This window comes from Condylura cristata, unplaced genomic scaffold (genome assembly GCF_000260355.1).
Source record: "Condylura cristata isolate star-nosed mole 26May11 unplaced genomic scaffold, ConCri1.0 scaffold00021, whole genome shotgun sequence".
In the NCBI taxonomy this organism is placed as follows: Eukaryota; Metazoa; Chordata; class Mammalia; order Eulipotyphla; family Talpidae; genus Condylura; species Condylura cristata.
This window is the reverse complement of record NW_004567122.1, coordinates 33,151,587-33,166,152: the sequence shown is the minus strand read 5'-3', so window position 1 is coordinate 33,166,152 and position 14,566 is coordinate 33,151,587. Positions and strand designations below refer to the sequence as shown.

General features: G+C 34.9%; 1 protein-coding gene across 2 annotated transcripts; it reads left to right on the top strand.

Moving 5' to 3' along the window:
- The first annotated feature begins 1,905 nt into the window (after positions 1 to 1,905).
- YIPF5 (Yip1 domain family, member 5) lies at positions 1,906 to 14,343 on the top strand. 2 transcript variants are annotated; one of them, XM_004686840.2, is made up of 6 exons: positions 1,906 to 2,062; positions 2,602 to 2,721; positions 9,058 to 9,230; positions 9,903 to 10,048; positions 11,987 to 12,168; positions 13,419 to 14,343. In XM_004686840.2, the coding sequence occupies exons 2-6, from the start codon at positions 2,612 to 2,614 to the stop codon at positions 13,579 to 13,581; spliced, it is 774 nt and encodes a 257-aa protein (XP_004686897.1). In that variant the 5' UTR covers positions 1,906 to 2,062; positions 2,602 to 2,611; the 3' UTR covers positions 13,582 to 14,343. The 2 variants fall into 2 exon arrangements, with proteins under 2 accessions (XP_004686897.1, XP_012583513.1); XM_012728059.1 differs by lacking the exon at positions 1,906 to 2,062 and having other exon boundaries at positions 2,655 to 2,742.
- The last annotated feature ends 223 nt before the right edge of the window (positions 14,344 to 14,566 follow it).

The window sequence follows — 14,566 nt, the reverse complement described above, 5'->3', positions numbered from 1 at the left end:
ATCTCACAGACAAAACCAGAATTTGAGCAATTTTCTTTAACAATTCATTCCCAAGCAGGTAATTCCTAATACTCATATTCTTGTACTTTATTTAAATTTGAGAGTGATATCTGTTTTGTGCAGAAAGAAATTAAACAAACCATCAGAAGAAATAAAAGAGAGACTAAATTCTTTGAGCTATACGATCACTAAGTAGATGAAGTATGGATTACTGTATGTTGTTAACTAGAAACAACTTCAAGCTTTTAGAAAGAACAATCATATAACTTACCAAAAACAAACAAACAAAAAACTGAGAAAGTAGGCATAAAATGGGACAGTTAATTTGTTTCCAGCAAATCAGAAAAGATGATCATTCTACCTAAAGCTATATAGAGTGTATACAACAAAATTCTAAGAGTGATTTGCTAAAGATAGTAAATTAAACTGTTGGATGAGAAATTTCAGAAATTCTCAAATGGTGTAGAAAATCTTAACTGGTAGTTCCCTGTTGGTCTCTAGTTGGTCCTTGGGTTTTTGTTTTGTTTTAATTTTTTGTTTTGTTTTGTTTTGTTTTATGTCTATTTACTGTTGCTATTTTTGTTTGGAAGTGTTTTGTTTTCAGTTTGCTTTATTTTTGTTTCATTTTCGTGTGTGTATCTGTGTCTTTGAGTGTTGAGAGAAAACAGTAACAGTCTGGCTGCTTTTGTTGAGGGCCAGAGGATTTTGATTCTAGCATATATTACAAGGGCACATGGTGTAAATTTTAGTATTATACATCCTGAAGACAGTTCCACTCATTAATAACAGCACTTGCATTTAGTCAGTCAGGACTCATACACTTTGAGAAGGTGGTTTTTAGCACAGCAGAGAAATCTTTTTCAAAAAGCAACATTCCAAATATGCCACTTGTAAATTCATAACACACGGCGATTTCTCTTTTCCTTTAGAACACCCATTTTCCACAAGGCTATTTCTTGGTCCCTGCCTGTAACTTCAGCCTCAGGTCCTATGTTCTTCACCCTAGTTTTATTCAGATCAGTGGTTAACTCTGATGTTGCCAAAGGACATTTCTCAATGTCTGGAGACATTTTCTTAGTTGTCATACTGGGGTGGAGGAGTGCGGTTGGGGAATGCTACTGACATCTAGTGGGTAGAGGTCGGGAATGTCGCCACACAAGTACAGGGCAGTCCTTACCACAAAGAACCATATGGACCAAAATGTTAACAGTACAAATGCTGAGAAACTCTCAAATAGACATGCTCTTCTTTCCCTCTCCTTTCCTTTCCTTTTCTTCCACTCCCCCTCCCCAAACTTTGATTCACCCTTTTAATCATCACATTCTTATAATGGCTTTCTGCTTTTTCTTCTCTCTTAAGTATCACCTCCTTTTCAAAGAATTGGGAAGCATTTATTAGCGACAACTTTAAACGCACTTGTGTGGTTTGACTACCCCTCCCCACCAACTCCAGGTACGCAGCACTGTCGAGCTCGTATTCATCACGTCTCCCCCGGCACGTAGTTGTCACGCAACGTTGTGCTCAAAGCAATTAAATGAACATTTAACAACCTCGCCAATAGAAAGACAGCAACCATCTCATCGAGTTGCAAAAATCAGATAATACATATAAACTCCTTAGCACAGAGTTTGAGTCACAATCATTCCAAAAATCGTGGTTCTGTGATTTGTAAACAAGAGACGAATTGGCGTTTCATTTTTGCGCTCGCAAGCGTCTGATCTGGAGAATTCTCCTCCCAACGACTAGTAACAACGGTAGCGCCCGCGCCTCCGGGTCGCCAGGGCTAACGGGTGCCGGAAATACTTTCCCTCCTCCCATTGGCCCGCCCTTGGTTGGTCAGTACTACACATGCGCCAAACCAGGTTCTCAGCCTCCACCACTGGTAAGCTCTCTTAGCCCCGTTTTTGCGAAGACGCATGCGCGAACTGGCCTGCCCCGGAAGCAGTTCTTTGGCCCTGTGACACGTAGCAACTGGGGCAGTTCAGGGTCTAGAATTGAGTTTGGGGGTGGTTTGGGAGTTCTGGACCTACTTACACCGCCGCTACCAGCAGCTCCGTGTTTGGTGAGTGTCCCGGGTCCTTGCGGCTGCTCGGCTTCTCTGTACACCTGTGCGGTTTCTGTTTGTTGCTGTCTTTCGGTGCCGCTCCCTGGGCCTTTGGCTCAGAACCTTCCTCCTGTGTAGACCCTTGCGGTGTTGCGGACCCCAGCTCCCCAGACGCGGCCTTTCAGTCTGCACTTTTCTGGCAGGTTTCGGGCTATATTTTGCAAGGTCGTAGATTTGTTGTCATCTGTAACCCCCTGATCAGAGGTGAGGAATCACCTTTGTTGTCTTATTTTAGAACACGGTGGTGAAGCCGCTCCTGTCAAGACCCTGCCCCCGCACCCAATGTATAGCAGCTCCTGGAAGAGGAGATTTCTTTCAGTCTTTGTCTTAGAGCCTGGACATTTTCCTAATATCCCCTTCTCCCCTCCATACTGTCCTTCAAAATTCAAAAAGAAATGTTTGTTGCTTTGTGGGGCTGTTTGCTTAAGCAGTTATCAGGAACAAATTCTGTAACACTTTGTGCACAGGCACTATTTGCTGTTTTTCTTCTTTTTCAGATAATTTGCAATGTCAGGATTTGATAATTTAAATACGGATTTCTACCAGACAAGTTACAGCATTGATGACCAATCACAGCAATCCTATGATTATGGAGGAAGCGGAGGACCCTATAACAAGTAATTTTTCAACTTTTGCAGGTTTTATATTTTTTTTTTCTGTCAGATTATAGTGAAAGTATGTGCCCAGAATGTTGTTTCTGCCTGAAACGAAATGTGTGAACATGCCCTTATGAGAAATATGATTTTTCATAATTTCCTTTCCCAGGAGTGACTTGTGAAATTGACTTGGGATTAAAGACATTGACCTAATTGCACAAACTTCAGGTGGACGAGGAATAAAAACATAGCTTGTTAAGGAAGATTCTTTGCTGTGAACAGTATTTTCACATCACTTAAAATACAGATGGGAGCTTCAGAATCCAGAGGATAGTTTAGTTCATGGAACCAGTTAAAACTGAAATCTATTCATGGTTTGTTTAATAGTTAAATCTTTCCACTTTCAGACTTTATCGAAGTTAATTGAAGGTGCTTAATGACACTGTTTAACAGCATAAAGTACCTTTTATGAATTGAGAGATAATTTCCATATAATAAGTGATAATTGTTTTTATTACTTCCCATTCTAAAACCTATGGTCAGTACATGCAAGTTGCCATTTACAGATTGAAGAGGGGAACTGAAAACCTTTGGCCCAGACTTAAACACAAAAAGTACATGAACTGAAACTTGCTGTGGATCTTAGGGTCTTAGATATAATTTTTTTCCGACTCTCCCATCCAGTGAAAGAGTTTCCTGTACACGGTTGCCTAACCTTTTTTTAGATGGCTCAGGATTCCTTTGAAACTTAAGAAAACTATGGGCCTATTTCCAAGAAGTATATTAATAAATATCCACATCAAGGTGTTTATAATTATAGTAACTTCTGATATTCATCTGTGACTGTGAATTAAAAATCTCATGAAGACTATCCCAGGATGAAGACAAGGAAAGGTTGTGTCACCATGTATTCTGAGAGAATCATGGCAGTATTAATAGGTGTTCAAATTATTAAATCTGAATGAAAGTGCCCAAAATATAAATAACAAAGAAAAAAATCAAATTCAGCCTCACAATATGGTCTGTCTTGATGATTATACTTTTTACAACCTACTTGAATGTACTTAATGTAATAATATTCTAAGGTTTTTGCTCTAAAGCTTTACATATTGAACAGTTGGGAGTGAACATATCAAAATTTCCCCGTTTATGAATCACTTTTTTCTTTTCTGTTAAATTCTCAATTATTTCCGTTGAGGATATCTTTCTTTTGATTAGTTAAGTGTATAGAATTGGAAAAATCATCTTGAGAATTTTCCATTCATTTATTTACCTAAGCACATATTTTTGTGGTGGTTTTGAGTATGAACAGGAAAATGAATTTGAGATTGGCCAGAGACCATCTAAAGAATCCTTGCCTATAATAGCAACAGAACTTTGGAAAACCTCTTTCTTCAGGCAGCCTGTTTTTAGCGCATTATCTTGATGGTTGGGCTCAACAGATCTGTTCCACTTAAGAACCTCCAAAGTTTAGGAGGTTCTTGTCCATCCCATGTTGTATCAGTTAAAGATGTGACTTAACTTTTTATTCTGTCAATACTTATGTAAGTTTTCCACAGAGCAGTTGTTTAGATATTCCATTGCTTATTCTCACAGTTTCAACAAAATCATGTATCAGTAAGCACTGTTTCAGTACTGATAAATTCACTTTATTTCAGGTGTTTATAGGTAGTCATCACTGCTACTAAACAAATACGAATACATACTTAAGGAACCTAATATATTAACATTTTGGGTTTTCAAGCTTTATAAAACAGTTCTAGTTCTCTGTGAACTGCCAATTAAATCTGTAACTTGATATTTTAAATGTCATCTCAAATATTTTGCTTGTTTTGCTAACTTGATAAAGATCAGCTGATAATTTTCAACTCACTATTGATAAAAATTTAGATTTAAACAGCATATATTACTTGGATTCTGTTCGAGTTGACTTATCATTAGTTCATAGTTATAGATTTGCCCTGTGAAATCTTTTTTAACATTTTGCAGTTTCCTCCATGGTATTTCACAAGTACCACTCATACATTCATAGAAGGAAAAAAAGGCCCAAAGTAAAAGGTTTCTCTGGTTTTATTCTGTTGAATTTCATTTTTAGAAAGCTTCCTCATTGTATTCTAGATATGCCTATATGTGTGTGTGTGTGTATCTATATTACATATAGATACAGATACATAGTAATACTACATATTTTTCAGAGTATTAAAGGTTTTTAATTATTTGACTTTGACTTAACTGGTGATATCTCTGTGGAATGGCTAAGGATTTCAGGACTTAAAGTCAGTATGTTAAAAGGCTGCCTTTGTTGTTGGTATTGCATGTTCCAGAGTATTGGTTTTCTATTTGCTACTTTTCTTGCTTTAAAAAAAATCATTTTCATCCATAAAGAGCATGGCTCCCACAATTATGCTTTAGTTTAAAGCTAAGGAGAATGAGTCAAGACTTTCCCTAATCAGGTCCTTCCAGAAAAGGAAAATAGTAATATTCCATGATACTGTTTCTCACTTTCCTTTACATGAAGGAATGATAGTGCCACCTTTGAAGCCGCCATTTCCTTGCATTTTTTCTCTCCATTACATGATATTTACAGATTTACACAGCAGTTTTAAAATGTAGAACGCATATCCCAGAGTCCCTGTGATCTTTCATGGAATATTTATGGTCAAAACTATTTTTGTAACAATTCTAACATGTTACACATCTTTTTAGTTGTGTTAACATTTGCAATGATGTTATACAAAGGATGATTGGTAAAATTGCTGGTATCCAAGTATGAGTCACTGAGGTGGCCACAAACTGTTGCAGTGATCAGTGTATTATTCATCACTTCAAAATAAAGGGAACCAGTTTCTCTTAAGGATGTCCTTGATGAAGCAGTAGAGATTAAGTTTTATTAAATCTTGAGCCTTGAATACACACATTTAAAATATTCTGCATGGCAAAGTGGGAAATAGTTATAAAGCTTCTCTTTCTACTAAAGCACAGTGATTAGCAGTTGGTTCACAAGCTGAGTTAGATGCTTTTTCATGGAAACCATTTTTAGAAAGAACAATTGACCAACTATGGCTGTTCAAAATTGAGTATTTGGCTGCCATTTTCTCAAAACTGACTGGGGTGAACCTGTGACTTCGGTGCATACTATGTGTGACTAATGATCAAATTCAAGTTTTTAGGCAAAAATGAGGATTTTGGAAACCTTGTATCCATCATAGTATCCTTATTATCTTGCAGGTAATTAACCATTTATTCTGATGAAATCAGTGGTGATGTTAAATGTGATCTTTTAAATATTTACATTTTTTTATATTAAGTATGTCAATATTTGAAGGATCTACAGATTTCAAATACAGTATTTTCTAAATGCCCAGTACATGGTGTTACAAAAATCATGCATGAGTAAAGAAAGGATCCATTCAGATTGTTATAAAGGTTTATCAGTATTGTTTCAATATCCAAGTTACAAATTAAATTTAAAATTATTTTTTCTATAGGTTTTCTTTCATGTATTATAAAGAATATTCATGGTAATCTCAAAAAGTTATAAAAATATTTTCTAATTATATGTATGCAATACTAGGTTTTCTTTAGATAACTACAGATAACTACAAATTAAAGTAGTTAATTTTCAAATGTAGAAGCAAACATTATTTTTTTTTAAAGATTTATTTATTTATTCATACAGAACTGGGGTACAGGCCAGAGATGCGGAGGGTGAGAGGATTCACCAGAGACAGAGGGAGGAGCAGAACAGTCAGATCGATGAAGTACACTGCTGAGGGGAGCAGTGGGTGGGTCAGGAGAGGTTGCCACGCCATGTGGAGCTCCTCTGGGGCAGGCGGGAATCAAACTCATGCGGAAGTGGCTTAAGCTTCTTAGTGCAGTGCTTGAACCCACTGAGCCACCAGGGAGGGCCACAAACATTATTTTTAACTGCCTTCTATTAAAGCAACATAAATGAGGTTGTCAAAAATATAATTCAGTGCCCACTTTTCTCAATAACTAAAAAAAATTTTCATAAAATGTTTATGATAATGTGGTAGATTTATTGTTACTTAAGTTAATTAGTATTTTAAATTTAAGCATAGTTCAGTTTTAATTTCTAGTGTAACTACTGAAAGTTATGACCCACATAAACAAACATATTTAAATAATAAACATATTTAAATAAGTAACAAATAAGAGTATGAGGCAGTCCTAATTCCAAAATGTTTAAGTACCTCTGGTATATATGTTATTTTTTCCACATTGCATACACATTCATACTCACTTTCTTCTCTCACAGAGAGAAAATAAAATACAATCTGTTTACACAGATTGTAGAAGCCTCCGTATGGAGATTTTCTGTTTGGTAGATTTGGAGGTAGATTCATAATACATTCTAGAAGAGATCAACACAATAGCATGTTGTCCTAATTCAACCAGTTTCCCTTGTGGTCTGTGTGTGCAAGTAAATAGAAATCAACAACTAGTTTCCATATCTTTATAATGAAAAAAAAAAAGGATAAAATTAACTTTACAGAGTTGAAAAGGAGTTAAGAATGAAGTAAGTCACACTAAACATTTATAACAGTGCCGTACAAATTAATGTTAAAAAGATTATACTGAATGCTTTTGGAAATTTTCAGTAGTTAAGTGTACCTATATATTCACACAACATTTTACAGTTAATTTCAGTAAATAATAAATATATTTTTAAGTTTATAATGTGAAAATTAAATCATCTGCCTCCCCATAGTCCAGATTGCTATACCTACCTATATAATTATGTAATTACTATATCTCCATAATTTCACACATATATTTTATGTGTGTAATACACATATCAATTATTATTCTACACGGATATATATTCTAAAAAGCAGCCATGATAGATGCCTATAATATATACTTCCGGTATTTGGTATTTGGTATTGCTGTCTTCTGCTATTAAAATAATGTTGCAGTGAATTTTGTATTATTATATAACAAAAAAAAAATAGCATTTTTTCCAAATCACTAGTCTGCTTAGAAAAGTACATTGTAGTTATATAAATAAGTGTTGAGATTCCTGTTGGACTTTCCAGAGGACTGTGTGAAAATTTGCCGTTGCTTTGATTTGCTTTTAGTCAAGATGTTAATTTAAATATATTTAATTTTAAAATCTAACAAATTAATGCATAATATATTAGTTATGTATTAAATAAGGACTGTGAAAGTATAGATTAAGTGATTGCTAAACCTTCTCAGTCTGTTAAAAACATTTTAAAATAATTATTATATTTTTGTGTTCTTTGCCATGTAGTTAATTAGTGCTATTGATAAATCAGTAATATTTTCCCAGAGGGCCCTCCCTGGTGGTGCAGTGGGTTAAAACACAGCACTAAGAAGCTAAAGCCACTTCAGCATGAGTTCGATCCCCACCTGCCTGGAGGTGATCCACATGGCTTGGCAGACCTCCCCTGATCCACCCACTGCTCCCCTCAGCAGTGTACTTAGTCAGTCAGCCTGTTGATCTGCCTGTTCTGCTCCCCATTCTGTCTCTGGTGAAGCCTCACACAGCCCTGCACCTTTGTCCTGTACCCCAGTTCTGTATGCACAAATAAATACATCTTAAAAAAAAAAAGAAAAAAAGAAAAATATTTCCCCAGAAACAGGTCAAACAGTGCTTTAGTGTTCTTTGTTTCCATTTTGTTACTAGCACTAAAATAGCCATAGTTAGTACCCTCCCTTAAAATGCAGAATTTGCTGTAGTGTTTGAATGAAATGAAACAGTATGTGTACAACTACTTTGAAAAATTAAAAGCACTATTCAGAAGCAAGGCATACTAATAATGTTGTGTGTGGTCAGAAAGCTTTCACAACAAACTAGCTTGATGTCCCACTGATTTGAAATGGATAATTCTTCTCAAAGAGATTCATTCATTTACAAAAAATAACATTTACAAAAAGTAAAGATGTTGTACTCACTGGAAACCCATATTACAATGAAAAATTATATAACATGGATTGCAAAGTAGCATTCTGAGCTTTCATTCATAATCTTAAGCATATGATTGCATTTCACAGTTTCCGTTATATTACATATATTCACTAAGGAGAAAATAAGGTGTTTTAAGTGACCATTTGTTGACCCATTATAGTTTGTAAGTTTAACACTTTATAAAATGCCTAAATATTGTCTGAATGATATTGGCATCATCAGGGAGAAATTCTTTAAAAAGTGGACTTGTAGATAATCATTTTGATCTTTTCAACCACCATTTGTAAAAACTGGCAAAGCAGATATCCTAGGAATTATGTGACTAAGATATAACTGTCCACGAATATCAGCTCTTGAGGGTTGAAATAATTCTGAGAAATGTAACTTCCTTTGATTTACAGACAGTATGCCGGCTATGACTACTCGCAGCAAGGTCGATTTGTCCCTCCAGACATGATGCAGCCACAACAACCATACACTGGGCAGATTTTCCAGCCATCTCAGACATACACTTCAGCTGCATCTCAGCCATGCTATGGAAACAGCTTTGAGGATGAGCCACCTCTATTAGAAGGTAGGGTTGGTTGACACATGATAAATTCTCTAAACTTGTCAATGAAAATAAACCTTAACTTTTCTACTGATTATCCATCTTAAATAGAGTATAAGTGAGACAATATTAATTAAATCTTGTCAGTGAAAGTACTGACAGGAAATAGCATAGTATTAATTATTCTACATAGAAATAACCTAACCAGAACTATTGACATTACTGAAAAGGTGGTTTTCAAATTTTATTTCAAAACCCATGAAGCAGTGGTGCTTTTTTTTTTTTTGGTCAGAACCCTTTATAAGTATAATGAAGGCTTTCAGTATTCTTCAAAAATGTACACAAATGCAAACATTGTTTTGACTACTATTTCACCAGTCTTTTCCAATTCCTGACGTCACATAAAGAAACCCTTACTGTAAACTTTGTATGTTCTTGCTGTGTAGTCATAGCTAAGAATGTCTGTTTCATCATAACCAAACCTTTGCCAATACCATATCTGAATTTAGGTATCTGTGGAATAATTTACACAAATAGTGGGGATTAGAATAGAGCACTCACCAAAATAATATCTGGTATGATTAGGTACTCTTTTGGGCACTTAACATTTTTCACCGTTTCAATATAGATTCTGGTAAGCTTGAAAATATGTCACCAGTCCTAGCTGATTTACTACTTTTTTTTTTTTTTCTTCAGAATTAGGTATCAATTTTGACCACATCTGGCAGAAAACACTAACAGTGTTGCATCCATTAAAAGTAGCAGATGGCAGCATTATGAATGAGACTGATTTGGCGGGACCAATGGTTTTTTGCCTTGCATTTGGAGCCACATTGTTACTGGTAAGATTTTAATTTCATGTCTCATTGTGAAATTAAAGAACAATCTTTAATGTTCTACCAGGAACCATTTTTGGAACTAATCTTCTGATAACCTCCAGGTAGTATTAAGTTGCTTAAATATAATATCTCCATTGAAACAAAAGTCATGTGTGATGTCAATCCCTCATCAGAATTCCTTTTTATTTTTCAGAAGTTGACAGAACTCTTTAGTTTGTTGTTAGGTTTTTTTTTTTTTTTTAATCTCTAGTCTCTGGGATAATGTTTTGTGGTAATGGGTCTGGTGATTACTTTCCTATAGTTTTAACTACAATTTATAATAAAATAATATTGTAAAACTTAACATTCTAGTTTTAGTCTACCTGTTACCTTCCTAAGAATGCTTAAGCATATGGAAAATGAAAATCTGAGGGCCTTCCTGGTGGCCTAAAGATTAAGTCTCATCACTATCATGTTTGCAGTCTAAGTTCAATCCTGGGCCAGAGAACTGACCCACATGATGGCAGCAGACCTCTCCTGTCTCACTCTGTTGCTCCTTTCAGCAGTGTATGTCAACTTCTTCGCATCTGACTCTATCTCTGGTTAATACTCTCACCACCACCCCATCCCACACCCCCTACCCCCTGCACCTCTGCTCTACACCCTAGTCCTTTCTATGCAAAAATAAATAAAATCTTAAATGAATAAATCAGTCTAAAAGAAAATGAAAAACTGTCTGATGTTTCTGAGTTGTAAAAGATGACTTGATATGTGGCTAAAAGTAGGATTTTTAGTCAAAAGAATTGTGTATAAGCTCTGTTCTTGAGCAATTTATATAATATATCTACTCCTGCCATTAGATGATAATCCCTTGCTGCTCACCTAACAAGACTGTTTTGGAGATTAAGCAAGGCATGTTATAGGAGAACACTAAGAAGTTTAAGCACTGTACAAGTGTGAGGTTTTATTGTTAGTACATGAACAAGCTCATCATTAACCCAGCTGAGCTTTTTTACACCTCTTCATTCTTAATCAAATATTTTCAAATATCAAGTCTTAACAAAAACCTCAGGGATTTTTTTCACTCACTTGTAGAGGCATTTTTGTGTTTGAGTTTTATTTCTCAAAAATCTGACAAACCTAAGAAGTTTTTGAAGTCTTCTGTGTAAACTGATTTTAGTGTTAATTTAACCTGAATATGATGATTGTTCACATAGATTGACTAAGAGTAATAGGATTCCAATTTAGCTACACTTTGCTGTCCTATTTACAAGAGCGGAATTGTTAAGGTTTTATTTTGGTTGAAGGACTATAAATCAACCAGTAGTTTGGAAAAATAATGAAAGGAGAAAATATCTTCCATTATAGTCTTCTTGCCTGGTTGTTAATCAGTTTTCTTTTCTCTTCCCCTTCCCACAGAACCCTGACTTCTTGCTTATCCTGACCTAGTTCCTCTTTAACACCCATATAAAGTGAGAGATAGTAATTTTTGCTTTTAAAAAAAAATTATGGCTACTTCTGCCACTAGAATAAATTGCCTTGGGGCAATTTTGGTAGAATTAGATGTTTTCAAGTAATGTAGCTATTATACAAATATGCTGAGTGATTTCCCATCTTGTGGCTGTAGTGTTTTGCTTAAAAATCAACAAGATTTCTTCTTAGAAATCTACTGTAGATGATTGCACCGTGATTTTCTATCTTTTTGTTCACTTCTATGCCAAGCATAAGTGTTAACTGGAAAAGAAAAACCAAGTATCTGTGCATTGGGAAGTAGATGCTTGAAAGTTCTTTAGAAATATGTAAGAGTAATTATCTTCTCTGCTTAAAGAGTAACTAGATTTTGATGCTCACAAATTGAATATCTTCTACATGTGCCATTTTAGGTAACATAGGCCAATATATATATATATATATATATATTTTTTTTTGCCTTTTAATCTGTAATCTTTTCTTTATCAATAGGCTGGCAAGATCCAGTTTGGCTATGTATATGGCATCAGTGCAATTGGATGCCTAGGAATGTTTTGTTTATTAAACTTAATGAGTATGACGGGTGTTTCATTTGGTTGTGTGGCCAGTGTCCTTGGATATTGTCTTCTTCCCATGATTCTGCTTTCCAGCTTTGCAGTGATATTTTCTTTACAGTAAGTACTGGTCTTTATTTTGATTGGTCAACTCTGTTTAAGAGCATTTATCTCGCTATCACCTTGAGATGAATCACTGATTTAGTAGACATATTAGATAGTGCTTCTTGTGGGTGGGGACTGTACTAGATACATACTTTTTGATTCTGAGCAGTAGAACTAGGAATAAAATTTTAAATAATTTATGCCATTGCTTCTTTTGCCAGTATTAAAGAACTTCACTAGTTTTTTGTCTACTAACCAGTGTCAGCAAACAAATTCAACAGTGATGAATATTAACCTGTGTGTTATGTGAAAAAGAAAATATTAAAATTATACTCTTGCTGATATTTTCTAGACTGTCTTATTCTTGAAGATGTTGGGCATATTCTAAGTGAAAACGTATACACATACTTAATTTGGCAGATTTTTAATTGAACACAAAGCATATTCTGATTATGGCAAGATACTATTACTAGCCTACCATGTTCTCAGATGTATTTGACTTGTAAGCAATTTTATGTGTGACTTATAAATAATGGTTTAGCTTAGATTAAAAATATAAATTGTTGCTGACAAAGTTCTTCCTCATGCCCAGTGTACAGATGTCTCTCAGCGGTTTAGGCTCCTTCTTGTGGCTAATGCTAGATATAATCAGGCTTTGTTATGTTTTCTTATTAGTTATGACAGAGATATAGAAGAGCATATATCAACTCTGTGATACTAGGGATTGGGCAAAACAACTTCACTGTGCTTTTTTTTTGGATAAAACTTTTTAATGTTTTTATGCTTTTCTTTTGTTGAGAATTGATAAAATTTGGGTTGTACAGAAAATATTTTATGCTAAACAGTGTTTTACAACCAGGGACAAATGTCCCAGGGGACATTTGGCAATGTCAAGATAATTTTGTCACAAGTGTGATTGGCAGGGATGCTACTGCTGGTGTCTGTTGGATAGAGACCAGGATGTTGCTGAACTTTTTCACAAAGCATATATAGTCGTCCACAACAGAGTTATATTTGAGGAGTGCCAGGGTTGGGAAACTGTGCTAAAAAGAACAATCTATAGTTATAAAGGAGATTTTATAACATGAAATAATTCAGCAGCATGAAATGTATTGAGAGGTACATTCTCAAACATTCAAAAAATTATTTCTGCAGAAGTAATTTGAATTTAACATGCTTTTGTTTAGAATTGATTACTGTATTCTTACATACTAATCTCACCTACTACCTTTTTTCCCCTCCCCATTTTTCCTTGTTGGTTTCAGAGGAATGGTAGGAGTCATTCTCACTGCTGGAATTATTGGATGGTGTAGTTTTTCTGCTTCCAAAATTTTTATTTCTGCACTAGCCATGGAAGGACAGCAACTTCTAGTAGCGTATCCTTGTGCTCTGTTATATGGAGTCTTTGCCCTAATTTCCGTCTTTTGAACTGAATTTATCTGGGATATGGACATCGTTGGGCCAAATACACAAAAAGGACTTTGAACATTTGAATCGGACCAGCAAACTGCTGTTGCAAAATTCTCGTGCAGTTCTAATGTTTGACTGTTGGAGCAGTGGAAATAAACATGCATCTTTTGTTCATTTTTATAGAACTTTTGAATACTACTTACTGGATTTATCTGCAGTGAGACTAGCTTTAAGTGTTTGTGTGTATACAAATAAGTGCTATCTCCTTCCTGTTCCTGCAATCTTTGAAAAACAACTTTTTCCTTACAAATTATATGTTTTTTGATAGATTTTTATCAACTGTGGGAATCAAACCTCAGAGCTGATAATCTTTCTTAAATAAAAACAACCCAGTCATAGTAAAGAAGACACAAAACTTACTGCAGAAATATTTTTCCAAAGAATTAGGAAAGAAAAATTGCTGTATTCTCAAGTCAGATACACTTGAAACAAAACGAAAAAAAAGATGAGTTCAGATTTTAAAAAATAGGACATTTCTTTAAATTGTTTCACAGCACTTTTGCTAAAATTTGGCAATAAAGTTGTGGACCCTCATTAGATAATAGCAGTAACTGTACTGTAATGACCCAGATTGGCCATATTTAACGCTCAGAGTTGACTCACCATATTTCCCAGGAAAATAAATCACTAACCTTTTTTGAAAAAAATATTTAAAATGTCACACTTTCAGTATTGCAGTTATCAAGTAATGTACATTTGATGCTTATTAAAAATTTCCCAATTAAATTGTGTTGTTGCGTTTACTTTTGCTAAATGACTGCTGTCTCCCTTTTTTATTTAACTAAAATAACATTGCATGATACCATTCTGTGAATTTGAGGTGTGCGTCATTAATGATCACACATGCGTACTACATTAAGTTCATCACTCAAAGTCCAATTCTATCACTACTCGGTTGACCTCTTTTACTGGATTTATTCAACTGTCTTCTCTCTTCCCTTTT

What these genes read in the sequence shown, in the direction of transcription:
- YIPF5 (XM_004686840.2), top strand. Translation starts at nt 2,612, where the DNA reads ATGTCAGGATTTGATAATTTAAATACGGATTTCTACCAGACAAGTTAC. An exon ending in AGCGGAGGACCCTATAACAA is followed by an intron (nt 2,722 to 9,057) that starts GTAATTTTTCAA and finishes TTTGATTTACAG; the next exon opens with ACAGTATGCCGGCTATGACT. An exon ending in TGAGCCACCTCTATTAGAAG is followed by an intron (nt 9,231 to 9,902) that starts GTAGGGTTGGTT and finishes TTTTTTCTTCAG; the next exon opens with AATTAGGTATCAATTTTGAC.